This window comes from Schistocerca americana, chromosome 4 (genome assembly GCF_021461395.2).
Source record: "Schistocerca americana isolate TAMUIC-IGC-003095 chromosome 4, iqSchAmer2.1, whole genome shotgun sequence".
NCBI lineage: Eukaryota > Metazoa > Arthropoda > Insecta > Orthoptera > Acrididae > Schistocerca > Schistocerca americana.
Genome location: NC_060122.1, coordinates 250,123,699 through 250,140,055, shown reverse-complemented (window position 1 = coordinate 250,140,055; position 16,357 = coordinate 250,123,699). Strand labels below are relative to the sequence as shown.

At 41.4% G+C, this 16,357-nt stretch overlaps 1 protein-coding gene across 1 annotated transcript in view; it reads right to left on the bottom strand.

The window, feature by feature from the left end:
• Positions 1-6,242: 6,242 nt before the first annotated feature.
• The window catches only part of LOC124613385 (sporozoite surface protein 2-like), a 40,975-nt gene continuing 30,860 nt past the window's right edge, over positions 6,243-16,357 (bottom strand). Inside the window, exons 2-3 of the mRNA XM_047142088.1 lie at positions 15,634-16,122; positions 6,243-7,058 (exon numbers count right to left, since the gene is read on the bottom strand). Of these exons, the coding sequence (XP_046998044.1) occupies positions 6,243-7,058; positions 15,634-16,122 (1,305 nt within the window). The remainder of the gene's footprint in view (positions 7,059-15,633; positions 16,123-16,357) is intronic.

Here is a 16,357-nt window from a genome sequence, read left to right as displayed (position 1 = left end):
ATCCTTGCCAAGAGTTTCACGTAACATTTTTGTGAAACCTGTAGTGATTGATATTATACTTCTCCTCTTTGGAAATTTAACTGTGCTTCATTATAAGGTTTTATCTATTCATGTCATTTATGAATCTGGCCTGTTGATTTCAATACTCTTTGCATTACTTTCCTTTAGGAAGAGCTCAACTTGTGCATGCTCTAGATACTCTGGTGAAATATCTGAACTACAGGGCTCATTTGCTTCAATTGTTAATGGGAGCTGTTTGCTCTCTATGCATGCCTTTAGAACAGAGACTTTAACTTCACATATATCTGCCAACTTCTTATTTTTTAATTTCTGTGTAGTCTTCCTGACTTCCAAACTCTTTTGTAGGAAGCAGCATCATTGTACCATGTAAGCCATTGTGGATGCTACACGTGTTTTAAAAAGATTTTGTTGCAGCTTCACTACAACGCCAGAGAAATAATCATTTACAAAATTTGCCAATCCATGAATGAGTTCCATTACTCTACGACTATCTTTGGTTTGTATGTTATTATAGTTGTGTCTGCATTTCCCAGATTCTTGTTTTATGTCATCCCACACTACTTTGGTTTGATTTGGCATTATTGTTTGGCAGAAAGCAGTAATCTCCTACATATTTTTCTGTATCTTTGATAATAACCAAGGAACTGTGGATTAATGTAGTGACTTTGTAGAGAACTGAGAAATTTAAGTGTCTGGGAGGACTTTCTAAAACCTGCAGCTGTAAGTCTGTTTTCTTTAGCTTCTGCTGCAGAAGTGGCTACTTTTCAAAAAGCCTCCTCATAAATTAATTTAGACAGTGTGCAAAATTAAAGAACTTAACACCTACAATGTTTTCGATATATACTTCATTCCAGGTTTTAGTTGCTAGTGCCCTATGAAAAGTATGTATTTTACATTCAAAGATAATCTTTTTGTAGGCCTGCTGTTTTGCAGGTTTTATCAAGGGTGCCATTATCTTAATTATTTGACAGTAATGATCAGAATGGCCAAGGTCTCTTATAAATACTTTACAGTTTTCCCTGTGCTATCTGGTCTAAAACTGACACTGAACTTTTGATATCCTAGTAGCAGTGCTTACCATTTGTGACACACCAAAAGTGTTCAGAAGGCTTAGGATGTTATTGCTGATTTCACCCATACATTAATATACAGGATGACCAAAAAGTCATGTTAACATATGAAAATGCACTAATTCACTGAATAATGTTAGTAGAGAGGTGATAATTGATACAATGCCTGTAATGACGTAAGGTTTTACTGAAACTAAAAACAAGTGTAAAAACTGACGAACATATGGTACTGGACAGCAACAGATCAGTGACACTGAATGAGAATTGTTTTTTATGAGCTATAGTGAAAGAGGGAGTCACATGCACCAGCAATAATGTCATGTAGACTTTGCCAGAAAAGGCATGGTTACCAAAGCTTTATCATCAGAAAAGAATCAATCACTTAAGCTTAATATTAGCAAAAGAAGGGTATTCCAGTGTGTAAAGCTCATGCAATGAGGATCACTGTGAAAAAAATTATCGCAAATTCTGAAGCCATGGAATGTTCAGAAGAGCAGCCTTATAGTGGACAATGGCACAGAAGTGCTACTGCTACTTGGACAGTTCTGGAAGGAATGGAGACTTTAGCAGGCTCATGCCTACATGGCAAGGTAGTGTTCCTGAAGTCACATATCACACCACCACTTTTGCACTACTGTTTAGAGATCACTAAGGTGTATCCTCAAAGTCCTGTTTCCTCATAAACTATTATCCATCAGTTCTGTGATGCAGAGAACATATGCTGTGTGAGCACTTCAAAAAATGGGGGAAAAGGACAATTGGTTGCCTGACGTGTTGTGGACCTATGAAGCCCATTTGACCCTAACTTCACCCTTGCTATTTGGAGCATGCTATTTTTTAACGAGGTACACTCCTGGAAATTGAAATAAGAACACCGTGAATTCATTGTCCCAGGAAGGGGAAACTTTATTGACACATTCCTGGGGTCAGATACATCACATGATCACACTGACAGAACCACAGGCACATAGACACAGGCAACGGAGCATGCACAATGTCGGTACTAGTACAGGGTATATCCACCTTTCGCAGCAATGCAGGCTGCTATTCTCCCATGGAGACGATCGTAGAGATGCTGGATGTAGTCCTGTGGAACGGCTTGCCATGCCATTTCCACCTGGCGCCTCAGTTGGACCAGCGTTCGTGCTGGACGTGCAGACCGCGTGAGACGACGCTTCATCCAGTCCCAAACATGCTCAATGGGGGACAGATCCGGAGATATTGCTGGCCAGGGTAGTTGACTTACACCTTCTAGAGCACGTTGGGTGGCACGGGATACATGCGGACGTGCATTGTCCTGTTGGAACAGCAAGTTCCCTTGCCGGTCTAGGAATGGTAGAACGATGGGTTCGATGACGGTTTGGATGTACTGTGCACTATTCAGTGTCCCCTCGACGATCACCAGTGATGTACGGCCAGTGTAGGAGATCGCTCCCCACACCATGATGCCGGGTGTTGGCCCTGTGTGCCTCGGTCGTATGCAGTCCTGATTGTAGCGCTCACCTGCACGGCGCCAAACACGCATACGACCATCATTGGCACCAAGGCAGAAGCGACTCTCATCGCTGAAGACGACACGTCTCCATTCGTCCCTCCATTCACGCCTGTCGCGACACCACTGGAGGCGGGCTGCACGATGTTGGGGCGTGAGCGGAAGACGGCCTAACGGTGTGCGGGACCGTAGCCCAGCTTCATGGAGACGGTTGCGAATGGTCCTCGCCGATACCCCAGGAGCAACAGTGTCCCTAATTTGCTGGGAAGTGGCGGTGCGGTCCCCTACGGCACTGCGTAGGATCCTACGGTCTTGGCGTGCATCCGTGCGTCGCTGCGGTCCGGTCCCAGGTCGACGGGCACGTGCACCTTCCGCCGACCACTGGCGACAACATCGATGTACTGTGGAGACCTCACGCCCCACGTGTTGAGCAATTCGGCGGTACGTCCACCCGGCCTCCCGCATGCCCACTATACGCCCTCGCTCAAAGTCCGTCAACTGCACATACGGTTCACGTCCACGCCGTCGCGGCATGCTACCAGATGTACCCTGTTTAAGAAATATCACAGTGTAACATTTAAACAAATACACTCTTGCCGCTTTCAGCCACCCCCATGAACCCACTCATGGTCCTAAGCTATACATAGTACAACAGTTCCTAAGAGCGAAATCTGCATCATACTTTCACAAGCAGATTTTATCACACGTATTTATTTTCAACTTTTTCTTTTCTGCCAATACAATATCTTTTATTACTTGATTAAGGAAGTATACATTAGGTAGTGCTAATACGGTGAGAGGAACTACAAAAAACTTTACCTATAGGCATTTAATATCAAGTTATTACGTTTATAAATTTTTGTTTGTAATGTGTAATATGTCGTGGACTATGGTTCGTGATGTGGTCAAACACATGGAGTTACGCAGTTTAAAATCTGCTAAACCTGAACGCTGGTGAGACGTTGTCAATTTCATGGGGGAAAAACACCTGTATTGAACCAAACATTGAAATAACTTTAGTGACTTGTCATTGTGCAGTCGAAGATATTGGTCTTAAGGTGACGTTTTATCACTGTCTTTTAAACACTGTAAGTAGGCTTTATAGGTTTTTTTTTTATTGGTAACGCCACGTAGCGCTCTGTTTGAAAATCACTGGCTGTGCTGTGTGCAGTCTGTGGCTGGTTTGGATTGTTGTTGGCTATTGTAGTGTTGGGCAGTTGGCTGTTAACAGTGCGTAGCGTTGCGCAGTTGGAGGTGAGCCGCCAGCAGTGGTGGATGTGGGGAGAGAGATGGCGGAATTTTGAGAGCGGACGATCTGGACGTGTGTCAATCAGAAAGAGTAAATTTGTAATATTGGATGTCATGGACTGATATATATATATATATATATATATATATATATATATATATATATATATTATGACTTTTGAACACTATTAAGGTAAATACATTGTTTGCTCTCTATCAAAATCTTTCATTTGCTAACTATGCCTATCAGTAGTTAGTGCCTTCAGTAGTTTGAATCTTTTATTTAGCTGGCAGTAGTGGCGCTCGCTGTATTGAGTAGTTGGAGTAACGAAGATTTTTTTGTGAGGTAAGTGATTTGTGAAACGTATAGGTTAATTTAGTCAGGGTCATTCTCTTATAGGGATTATTGAAAGTTAGACTGCGTTGCGCTAAAAATATCGAGTGTCAGTTTAGTGATGATCAGAATAAGTAAAGAGAGAAATGTCTGAGTACGTTTAGTTTTGCTCAACTGTTGGAAAATCAAATAACGTAAGGGGTTTACCAGCGCAGTAATTCACTAATTTTTCGAAGGGGACGTTTCATAACACCTGGACTAGACAAACAGGTTGTTGAACTGGGTGCCACATTGTATGTCTATCACGTCAAGTTGGAAGTAATGAGGTACATCAAAAGCCAAAAGCGGAAACGATCTGACAGATAAATTTAAATCAGTCTTCAGTTGCGAAATTTCTTTGCGAAATTGTGATGAAAAGTTTGAATTATTAAAACGTAGACATTTATGTCAGGTCCGCAAATGACTACCTCGACTTATGGAAAATGTTCCAGGCCATGAATCGAAAGCTGTTGTTTTCCCAAGGACTTCTTTTTGTTTGTTGGCATCAGTCTGTTAATCTCACGTTAATAAATGATTCTTCCACTGCATTAAGGCATTTCATGAATTCAAATAATACGTGATGACCACAAAACATTTTGCCACTACTTTACTTACCTTAGCCTCAGTTTTTGTCCTAATGGCTCCCTTCAGTTAAGTCACCATTCACCGCCGTTCGTTATGTTAGTAGGCAGTTTAGGTTTTTATGTTGGTAACGCCACGTAGCGCTCCGTATGAAAATCACTGACTGTGCTGTGTGCAGTCTGTGGCTGGTTTGCAATGTTGGAATTTTTGCTATTGTAGTGTAGGGCAGTTGTATGTGAACAACGCATAGCGTTGTCCAGTTGGAGGTGAGCCGCATAAGACTGGATGTCATGAACTTCGCTATTAAGGTAAATACATTGTTTGTTCTCTATCAAAATCTTTCATTTGCTAGCTATGCCTATCAGTAGTTAGAACCTTCAGTAGTTAGAAACCTTTATTTAGCTGGCAGTATTGGCACTCGCTGTGTTGCAGTAGTTCGAGTAACGAAGATTTTTGTGAGGTAAGTGATTCATGAAAGGTGTAGTTTATTGTTGTTAGTCAGGGCCATTCTTTTGTCTGAGTACGTTCAGTTTTGCTCAGCTGTTTGAAAATCAAATTACGTAAGAGTTTTTCCAGCAGCGTCATTCATAAATTTTTCTAAGGTGAGGTTTCAGTCAGAAGACAAGTGCATCGTATCGACTTTCTGGTTGGTGTCATAATGTTCTAGTAAGTGTTTTTCCAGCCTATAGTAGTGCGATGGAATATTAAAGCACTTTTCATGGTCTTTAAACGGTACAAAAAGTAAGGCAATTCCCATTCGGCACTGAACGATGTGGCATCTCCACATTTCATTTTTAGACAAGTGCATAGATGCCGCAGTATTCCTGAAGTAGAACGTAAATGAAATTTAACGTAAGCAGTATTGTCAGAAAACTGATTGGCGTCTGAGAAGGCGAATGTTTTGCTCTTCATCCTCAGCCCCAGTCACTGCTGTGCCCGGGAGCACATTCGGAGCACTCGCGCTCGTAGAGCGCTGTTTGGCAGGCCTTCACTAATACCTTAAACTGTATTCAAGTAAAAGGTGAGGTGTATAATAAAATATTTACACAAGCATTGTTTAAACGGCATAAAGTTAAAATTATTTATGTGGTACATTACACAACATTTCTGAAAATATTCAATGTGTCACACAGTTCAAAATATTCTACATAGAACGTAGTAATTTTTGAAGTCACTAAATCATGGACGAACATGGTCAATAGAGTGTAATGGTCAGGTATACTGGCTTGAGGGTGTAGAATGGACGCAGGGAGCTAATGAACTTGGTCCTTCGTAAGAATTGTGGCTACAGGCCTCAATATGGGATGTGGAGCGATGATGGCAAAGGTATATTTATAATATTATAATGGAAGGACATTAACTTTGAATTAGGATATTTAGAGATTAATAAGTCACTGGGATAGGGGACGATTGATCTTACATTTTAATCTGAAAAAACTAGTCATACATCAGGACTTCAACTGATGGGCCTTAAGTTTGGATCTGAAGGTAGAGGCTGGGCATTGAGATCTGAGGGTATTGGACGAAGATTAGGGTCAGATGGTATAGGTCTAAGATTGGGATCTGAAAGTATCGGTTTTAGGTTTGGATCTGAAGGGATCGGACGGACATTGGGATTTGATGGTAAGGGATGGAGGTTAGGGTCAGAGGGTATAGGTCTAAGGTTGGGATCTGCAGGTATGGGTTTTAAATTCGGATCTGACGGTATGGGGCGGAGGTTAGGGTCAGTAGGTATAGGTCTAAGATTGGCATCTGAAGGAATAGGTTTTAAATTTGGATCTGATGGGAGTGGCTGGACATTGGGATCTGAGGGTATGGGATGCAAGCTAGGGTCAGAGGGTATAGGCCTAATATTTGGATCTGAAGGTATCGGTTTTAAGTTTGGGGGACTTGAGGGTATGGGATGAAGGTTAGGGTCAGAGGGTATAGGTCTCAGATTGGGATTGTATGGAAGGGGTCGTAAGTTTGGTGCTATAGGAACCGATCTAGCACTCCTGTCTAAGATTACAGATGGGTGATATGAACTGGAGCGCGAAGTTTTGACAATATGGTTGATGAAATGGGGAGCTATATCATCACTTGCTCCCCGGAAATCTTGTTGATTGATGTGCTTAGAAATGTAATAGTCTTCATGTATTTTTTCACTGTGCCGTCTGAAGTCCGAATCACTTCCAATGGCAAAGTCGCTTGGCTCTGAAACTCCGTGGCGATCACCTTCATTATATTGTGCACGCACTATAGTGACATAGAATGCGAACACCTCTGCGATTATCTGGAATGACAGAAATATTTGTTAGTCTTTGTTAATGCCCACAAGTATGTTAGCAAAGTTTCTGTTTAGCTTTAAACAAAGTTCTAGGAACAAATTACACGTTTTCTAGCTGACAACCACAATAGCTCCATGAGTGAATATGACTCCGTGGCAAAGTTGTAGCTGTATGCGGTGCTGGTGTAAAGGTTAGATTGTCACTAACTGCGCAAAAAAAATTATGCAACGTTATTAGAAACGCATGAACAAACACTTGCGAAACGATTATATTCTGCTCTTAAACATGGCTGGAAACACGCATTACATCGCTGCGATACTACTGTTTTCTAATCCAAATGAGAAACTGTGAAGATATTTACTAACGTTATGTAGTCATCAGATATGCGGGACGTTAATTTATTATTGTTACAATAGCTCAACAATTTCGAGGAAAAATCAAAAGCAACTTTAAGCTCGTATCTGGAGTTTTGCGTCAACCACTGAACTCGCCTGTGAAAACTACAGACAGGAGCAGAGAAAGTTTAATTCAATCTTTCACTCTTTAACAGTCAGAAGGAGTTTAACGACCAAACATATTTAGAACGTAAAGGTCAGATTCATATATTGTAACTGTTCAGTGCATATCGTAACTCATTTTATTTTGGAAAGGAATATTTGATGGAAATATAGTTCGATTGTAGGTGAATACTCAGTCAATATCGAGGCACATGTATACGTAGCAAAATAGTTACAAAGTGCGAAGTGCCTCCATGGCCGTCGACCAAATTTATAAGCATATAATGACGGCTCACAAAATGTACACTGCTCACTCACATTCCAGTGTAACGTTACGTGATGTACAATGGGACTGTCTGTACACATCTTGTCCACTGCTGGATTAACTAAGTGATTTGTCTGAGTTTGTAACAGAAATCTTGGGCCTGGGGCTAATGGAGCAGTATATTTCGAGATAACGAATTTGAAAGCATTCACTGTACCATAAAAGAGGGTCGCGATTGTACGGGTGGCGTTCAGTACGTAACGAAACACATTTTTCTTTTAGGCGGCCAATTTCGGTTGAAAAAACGCAGAACTTATTTTGGGACTTTGTGTAATATTTCCCCTTCAGCCCCTATAGTTTCATGAAGTTTCGATGGGTGACGGCGCTATACGTAGCCTTCGAAATGCTTTTTTAATGGAAGTGCCTTCCAAGCAAAGAGCTGTCATTGAGTTTCATTTGGTGGTAAACCATAGAATTACAGATATTCATAGGCGCTTGCAGGATGTCTACGGAGACCTGGCAGTGAAGCACGGTGAGTCGGCGTGCAAGGCGTCTGTCATTATCTCAACAATGGACCGGTACTCGTCATCTCCCTTACAACCCGGATTTCGCACCTTCCAACTTGTATCTGTTTGACCCAATGGAGTATGCACTTCGCGTGAAGCAGTACATGGATGATGGGGAGGTTATTGATTCAGCAAGATGTTGGCACAGAGGTCGACCAGCAGAGTGATACATACAGGCCCTCCAGGAAAGATGACGTAACGCCACCGAATTGAACGCAGATTATATTGAAAAATGGAGTTTCGTAGCCAAAAGACTGGGAATAACACAGTGTAATGGCTTCCTCAATAAAACCAACCTACTTTCAGAAAAAATGTGTTGCTTTAGTTAATGAACGCCCCTCGAACAATGACGGTACTGTGACGCTGTAGAGCTACACGTACTTCTGACGTTCGAATAGAACGTCGGCTACTATAGGACATGAAGGCTAACTGTCTTCCTACATTGGAACATACCACAGCCCAAGTAACATATGGAACAACCTCAGTTGGATCCAGGATAACAAGTAAGCAAAAGGGGTCTTCGAAGTATGCGCTATGGATTCATGCTGATGACAGTAAAGAAACATTACTATTTTAAATTATTATGCGAAAATATCTGATGGAGAGAGGTCTAGCGTATGCTCTAGTGGCCTCCACTAGGATTATTCGTTCATTTTATGAGTACACCTCTCTTTTGTTTACGAAGCCGTTCTCGGAGTTCACTTTCGGCATCAAATAGTGATTATCTGTCTTGGAAAGGATAGGCAATCATAGGAAGGTATTACAGTTTGCAACATCCATAGAATTGTCTTCGTGTGATTGGACGAACAAGCTCAAGAATTCAAACGGTTTTCCTGGGTGTAAAATGCCTCGGAATGTAACCTTAAAGAATATCATGATATCTGTAAGAACTCTCCGCGATGCATTATTTAACAGCTGAGGAACACACTCCAAACAGCGTGGATTTTGATACTCGTATTTGTGTCCATCTATAAGCACCTGACTACGTCACTTCATGATCTATCAATAACTCCTCAGGGTACTAAAACGAAGTTAGAGTTTAACGTCCCAACGACGAGGGGATTGTTGGAGACATAGCACAAACGCATTGGAGAAGAATGGGGAAGGAAATTAGCCATTTCCTTTCGAAAGGAAATATCCCGGCATCTCCCTTAAGAGCACTGATTAGTGTAGCTTTCTATTTGTGAACTGTTACACAAAACAAGTTTTCTTCATTTCTATTCAACGTAGAGGCAAATGCTTTGTACAAAACGTCACGAGCTGTATTTACATAGTGCAGAAAGGACGAAAAATGGTGTAGGCTAGTTCAAATTGACCTCACGCATTCTATTTATAACTTTAACTGGAATTATTATTTTTTTGTAGTGCAAGAGTCGATTTCGCTGCACTTTACAAGAGATACTTCCATGTAATGTAATAAAAAAATAATCACCAATGAAATGAGGGCAACCTTTACTATTTATTTATGTCCGTAATGCCAAAAGATTGGAATACGTATCACATGTAAAAAGTCTCCAAAGGTTTGGAACTTTTTCAGTATTTTCCACTTTTGAAATATTTAAGGAAAACTGTTCTGCCCATTATAAAGTAAGTCGCTGGGTTAAGTAGAACACAAATTAAAGTGTGCTTGAAGTATTGCAAATCAAAGCTATGGGAAACTGAAGAAGCTATGTACAAGAGTTCAAACAATTCAAATAGCATCAGAACAGTCCAGCACCTTCAGCTACTTCAACCTAATGCACGGTGTCTTCCTTTTTTATCTTTCATCTTCTCGCTCCTGCGTTCAACCTTTATTTATTATTTGTAGAGAAAATCTCTGCTGATCTCCGTATCAGCAGTGTTATCGTCAACACTATTCCCGATCCATAACTCCTAACCCCCATCCCCCTGTTGTTTCTGCGCCACCAAAACGTTTTACATCACTCAGATTTTGAAAAAAATTGTTATTGGTCGTCTTCACTGCTTTTTGCGTAAGTTGCTCTATTCAAAAATGCCTTGTGAAAACCATATCCTTTCTCGGAACATTTCGGGCAAAATGTATGCCGTGATTGGTGTTTGTTGAAAGTTAAAAAAACTGCTTATATTGCTCTTACCAGTATTGCCAAACCTCAAGTAACACTGGAACAAATCACTCTCATTATCTGGAGTTATTCACGGCCGGTTAACGATTGCCACTCATTAATCTTCTACCTTAATCCCAACTATTTTGGCGCGTTTTCACAACATTTAAATTCGAAATTTCTTTCTATGCATATACTTTTGCTTCCCTCACCTCCACGAATCCTTTTGAGTCTCTGTCATCAAACCAGAAATAATAATTCAGATCTTTGAAAAACTTTAAAAACATATTTACCTTCCATTTCACCTCTTCAAACCATAAAACTTATGGAACCATTAAATAAATGGCTCGCAACTTCATAAGATAAAACTTTCAATGAAAACTTGAAAACGGATAACTACAAACACACATGTCTGAAGTCTGAGTCTCAAGTAGAATAATTTTGTCATGGGTGACTTTCCCAAGAATACCCGTTAAGTAAAACAGGGTGTCCTGCTGCGTGAAGAAGTCCGTAGCTGCCTGCTGTACGTCCTCGTCAAACAGGAATCGTCGACCTTTCAAGGCCTTTTTTATGGAGCCAAAGGCGTGATTATGGCATGGGGAGAGATTAGGACTATAGCGCTGGTGTTCGAGTGTCTCACACCTCAGTTGGCCTAACTTCTGCGTTACGACATTTGCGATGTGGGGCAGTGAGTTGGCATTAAGTAGCAGCACTCCTTGTTACTCACCATCCCACAATGGCGGTTTTCGGCAGACATGCAGCCCCTACCCCGTACACATTCTTCATCATCCGATAGATATCTACCCGTGTTTGTCCTTCGGCAACCAAGAAAAGAATAACATAACGTTGGTCGTGTTTGGACCTATTTGGTAATAATGACACCATAGTACACGTTTTCGCATTTATCGCACGCACCTTGGAAAGAACCGAATACCACACTGATCCCTTGCATACATGTTGATGCATATAAACCCCCATCCGAATCACGCTACGTTCCATACACACTGCAGTAACGCCCTCAAACGGAAACTTTTTTTCGCCCTTTGTTTGATATTGTCTTAAATTTCATTTCCCTTGTAGAGGCCCTATACTGTATATCTTCTTCCCACCTTTCAGCATTCCCTTCTTTGCATAGCACTGGCTTGCCATCTGAGCTCATGAGATTCATAAAGTTGCTTCTGTTTTCGCCAGTTTTCCTATAGGCAGCATCTATCTCTCGTCTAGTTATGTGTGATTCTACAGCCTTTCATTTATCTTCTAGATCTTCCCGCTTAATCTTTTCGCATTGTCTTTCAATCTCATTTTTTACACTCTCTTTATTCCCTTTTGCTTCATTTGCTACCATTTTCGTCAGTTAAATTCAGTATCTCACGTGTTATCCAAAGTTTTCTACTGTCTCGTCTTTTCACCTATGTAATTCTTTGATGCCATCCCTATTTCATCTCTCAAAGCTACCCAGTCGTTTTTTGTTGTCTTCCTTTCCCCTGTTTCTGTCAAACGTTGCCTAATGCTCCTTCTGATACCGTTAACAACCTGTGGTTCTTTCAACTTAGCCACGTACCATCTCTTTAATTTCCCACCTTTCTGCAAATTTCTCAATTTTACACTGCAGTTCATTACCGATAAATTATGGCTGGAGTCCGCTGAAAGAGTGGTTCAGTGTGGGGTGGCGGAGGGGTGAAATGGACTGCAACAGTCGTCGTGGGGCTGTGGACCACTGTGGCTGCGGCGGGGACGGAGCCTCTCCGTCGTTTCTAGGCACCCGGTTATCATACAATACATACAATACAATGATTGGAGTCCAGTTCTGCCCCTGAAAGTGTTTTACAGTTTAAAATCTGGTTCTGAAATCTCCATCATTCCATTATATATTCCTGAAACGGTTCGATGTCCTCAAGTGTCTTCCACTTACACGACCTTTTACATAATTCTTAAACCTTAGCGTTGATCCGTTTATGCTCTGTGCCGAATTCTAAAGGCAACTACGTCTTTCATCCCTTCCCCCTCCGCAGTCCTTGGTCCATGTTCTCCTACATTTCTTCCATCTATTCCTTTTCCCTACCGAATTCCAGCCACTTATCACAGCTAGCTGAGCAATTTCCTTTGTCTTATCGTACGATGTGTAACTTTCTTAATCATCTGCAGAACTAGCACCCATATAAACTTGTACTTCTGTGGTGGCTGTTGGCTTGATGACTGTCTTGGCTGCAATGATGCATTCGGTATGCTGTTCATAGTAGCTAATCGGCACTTCTGTTTTCTTATTTATTTTTACGCCTACTTGAGACTTAGGTACACTTGTCCGATTTTGTGTTGATATCTTTGTACTAAAATGACCAGAAGTCCCGATCTTCCAGCTGCTGCACTTTACTCTTACTATATCTAGCTTCAACTTCCCGTTCTCCTTTTTAAATCCTCTAACCTACCTGCCTTATTAAGAGAGCTAATATCCTACGTTCCGACCCATCGAATTCCTTGGCTTTTTAAAAAATGTTCAAATGTGTGTGAAATCTTATGGGACTTAACTGCTAAGGTCATCAGTCCCTAAGCTTACACACTACTTAACCTAAATTATCCTAAGGACAAACACACACACACCCATGCCCGAGGGAGGACTCGAACCTCCGCCGGGACTAGCCGCACAATTCATGACTGCAGCGCCGAGACCGCTCGGCTAACCCCGCTCGGCCCTTGGCTTTTCCTGAGGAAGACATCCTTATGAATAGTCCCAGTCCAGAGATCCAAATGAGAAGTCACTACCTCTAGAATACTTTGCGCAAGAGGATGCCATCATCATTTAACCGTAAGTGCAGCAGCCTGTCCTTGGGAGAATAAAGTCAGGCCCATAATTTTGCCTTGCTTTCAGCCTTTCGCATTACAACAAGACAATGTTGGCTGATGTTGCAAGGTCAGATCAATCATTTTGACTTTTGCCCCGGCAACTACTGAAAAGGCTGCTGCCCCTCTTCGGGAACCACGAATTAGTGCTGCCTCTTCACAGACACTCCTTCGCTGTGGTTGCACCAATGACATGGCTATCGGTATCTTTTAATCAGCATAGCTCATTTAGGTAATATTTTCAAATAATGCTTCATTTTTATTATACCTGCCCTACAAATCACAACATTTCCTAAAGGTATGTAGAAAAATTCCAACAGACGTTGTTTTTCTGAGGGTGGAGGGGGAGCAGGAGGTGCAGCCTTGGGAGTTCTGCAAAGGGCACAGGATCACGACAGTACGGCTCTGTTGAATGCTGAGGGTTATAAACGTCTGCCCCTGTGGTGGAGTAAAAACCTTGATCCATCGCATGAACAGCACTTTAACCAGTTCTCACTGACCAGTTGAAACACTGGTCACTGGTTACACCAGCTGATTCGTTTTCGGTGTTGGACCCATATGAGGCGGAGATGAACCCAATCACCATTTCAATGTGAGAAATAGATTTATTTATTTAATCGTATGGCTGGGGCCCCCCGTCGGGCAGACCGTTCGCCAGGTGCCGGTCTTTCAATTTGACGCCACGTCGTCGACCTGCAGTCGATGAGGATGATAAGATGACAACACCCAGTCCTTGGGCGGAGAAAATTGAGAAAGAGATGTGTGTTCGTTATTGCTATATCGTATTCTCGATTATCGCTGTATAGAGTGGTCCCCTGTTGAACGAAACAGCTTTGCAGCAACTCGTGACACTTGGCCAGCAGAACGCCAAAAAATTACTTTATTTCCCTTATGCAACTGAGTAGTTGGTAATTCGTCATGATACAGATGTAGGCCCCCGATATAGACTATGTGTGTGTGTGTGTGTGTGTGTGTGTGTGTGTGTGAGAGGAAGAGAAAGAGAGAGCATGAGAAGACAGCCAATTACTCGAAAACGACCTCTATCCGTCAGGTAGTTTCATAGGTTGCAAGTAATCAACTATAGAACGGTTTGGGGGACCTAAGTACTTGTAGTCTCAAAAAGAAGTCACTTTATCTACTATTTCGTCAGTATTTTGTTAATTGCTACAACACTTTATTACTGTGCTTCACTTTTTCAATAAAAACCAATTTTCTTCTGGGATCATTTATTAATCCCAGGATTACAACACTCCTAGCAAAAACTATTAAGTTAGTGCGAATATTAAATGTGTAGCCTACGGCTTACCTAAACTATGCTTCTAGGGATCCAGGATTTTATATTCACATTTTCTTTGTTCTCGTATCTGCTTAGTTAATGGGTCACTACATGGGTGTCCATACTTAACAAATGCTAACAAAATTCTGTGACAAATAATTAGCAATTGTATATAAAAAATAAAAAGCTTGTTCCAGCAAACAAGGAGGCATTACTTTATTACAGCATACTAATCAAGTAACTTTTCAGGCAACAGAAACCGTCCTGGAAAACTTTTGCAGATACTGTAACTTGTCAACAAGAAATTAAACAGGAAACTAGAAATTTCATTGTGTTTAGTAATGAGTATTGTATTAAGACTTTTGTATAACACACGAGACGATGAGTTCAGCGATTAAATGCATATAACATGAAAAATTGACGACTTACAGTGTGACTGATGTAACATATATCTGATGATTACTGTCCTTTACCAAAACTGTCCACGAAGAAAAGTAAAAGTGCTACCCAGCCTGACAGTAAACAGTATTTTACATTATGTATGAACAAACTATGTTCAGAGCTGTTTACACTGAGGTACAACATATAATGGGATCGATCTGTCCTGAGTTTCAGTGTGTTTTCATTACTACTATTGCGTGACTGGTAGCTTTCAACCATATTTTATGGAGAGGTTCCATATTCGTTCCATCAGGATGCCTTTCAAATAGTTTATATTAGCTCTAAAGTAGAATGCGTGTATTGAGTGGGGAAAGGAAAAGGGAGAAACTATAATAATTTGATAAGCAGGTTTTGTAGTATTGTTTCATTTAATTATAAAATACAGTATGGCTGCTATGAGATTTGAGTATAATTTACCCTTTTGAGCTTCTAGTTTGATTACAGTAACCACTGTGAGACAAACATTCAGACTAAGTGATTTTGCAAAATATTTATTATGTTATTGTACATAATGAAAGTTACAGTTAATTGACATAATATGCATTGTTTAGTCGCAGGCAGGCGAAGAAAGTCAATGATGGGCTAACTGCTGCCTGCCAGATCATTCACCAATTGGTCGCAAGAGGCCAGAGTTTACATTTCCAGGTCTGGTGGAGCCTGGGTCTCCTACACTGGCTGGTCTGTTGTATTCTGGGTCCTTGATTGGCCTCGTGAAGCCTGGGTCCCCTACTCTGCGTGGTCTGTTGTATTCTGGATCCTTGACAGGCCTGGTGAAACCTGGGTCCCCAATGCTGGCTGGGTCCTTGACAGGCCTGGTGAAACCTGGGTCCCCAATACTGGCTGGGTCCTTGACAGGCCTGGTGAAGCCTGGATCTCCTACACTGGCTGGTCTGTCATAGTTTGGATCTTTAACAGGCCTGGTGAAATCTGGGTCCCCAATACTGGCTGGTCTGTTGTATTCTGGGTCCTTGACAGGCCTGGTGAAACCTGGATCTCCTACACTGGCTGGTCTGTCATAGTTTGGATCTTTGACAGGCTTGCTAAATCCGGGGTCTAGATGTCGTTTACCTCCTCCAAACTGTGCGTTTGAGGTGGTGGCAAACCATGCCACCGTCGCTATAACCATCTGAAACAACAGATGAAATACTGTAGGTGCTATATTAAACTAATTTTCCATTTAGTATGAAGGTTCTAAAATAAGAAACAAATAATGCAGGTATTACCTTTCTACTGTCTTGATATACTGTATCCATCTGGAGACTATGGATTCAGTAACATAATTTTTGAAGAGATTGGGGAAAAAACTGAATTTACGAATAAATTCTTTCAATGATACCACAATCAGAGCTAAAATTTTAGCT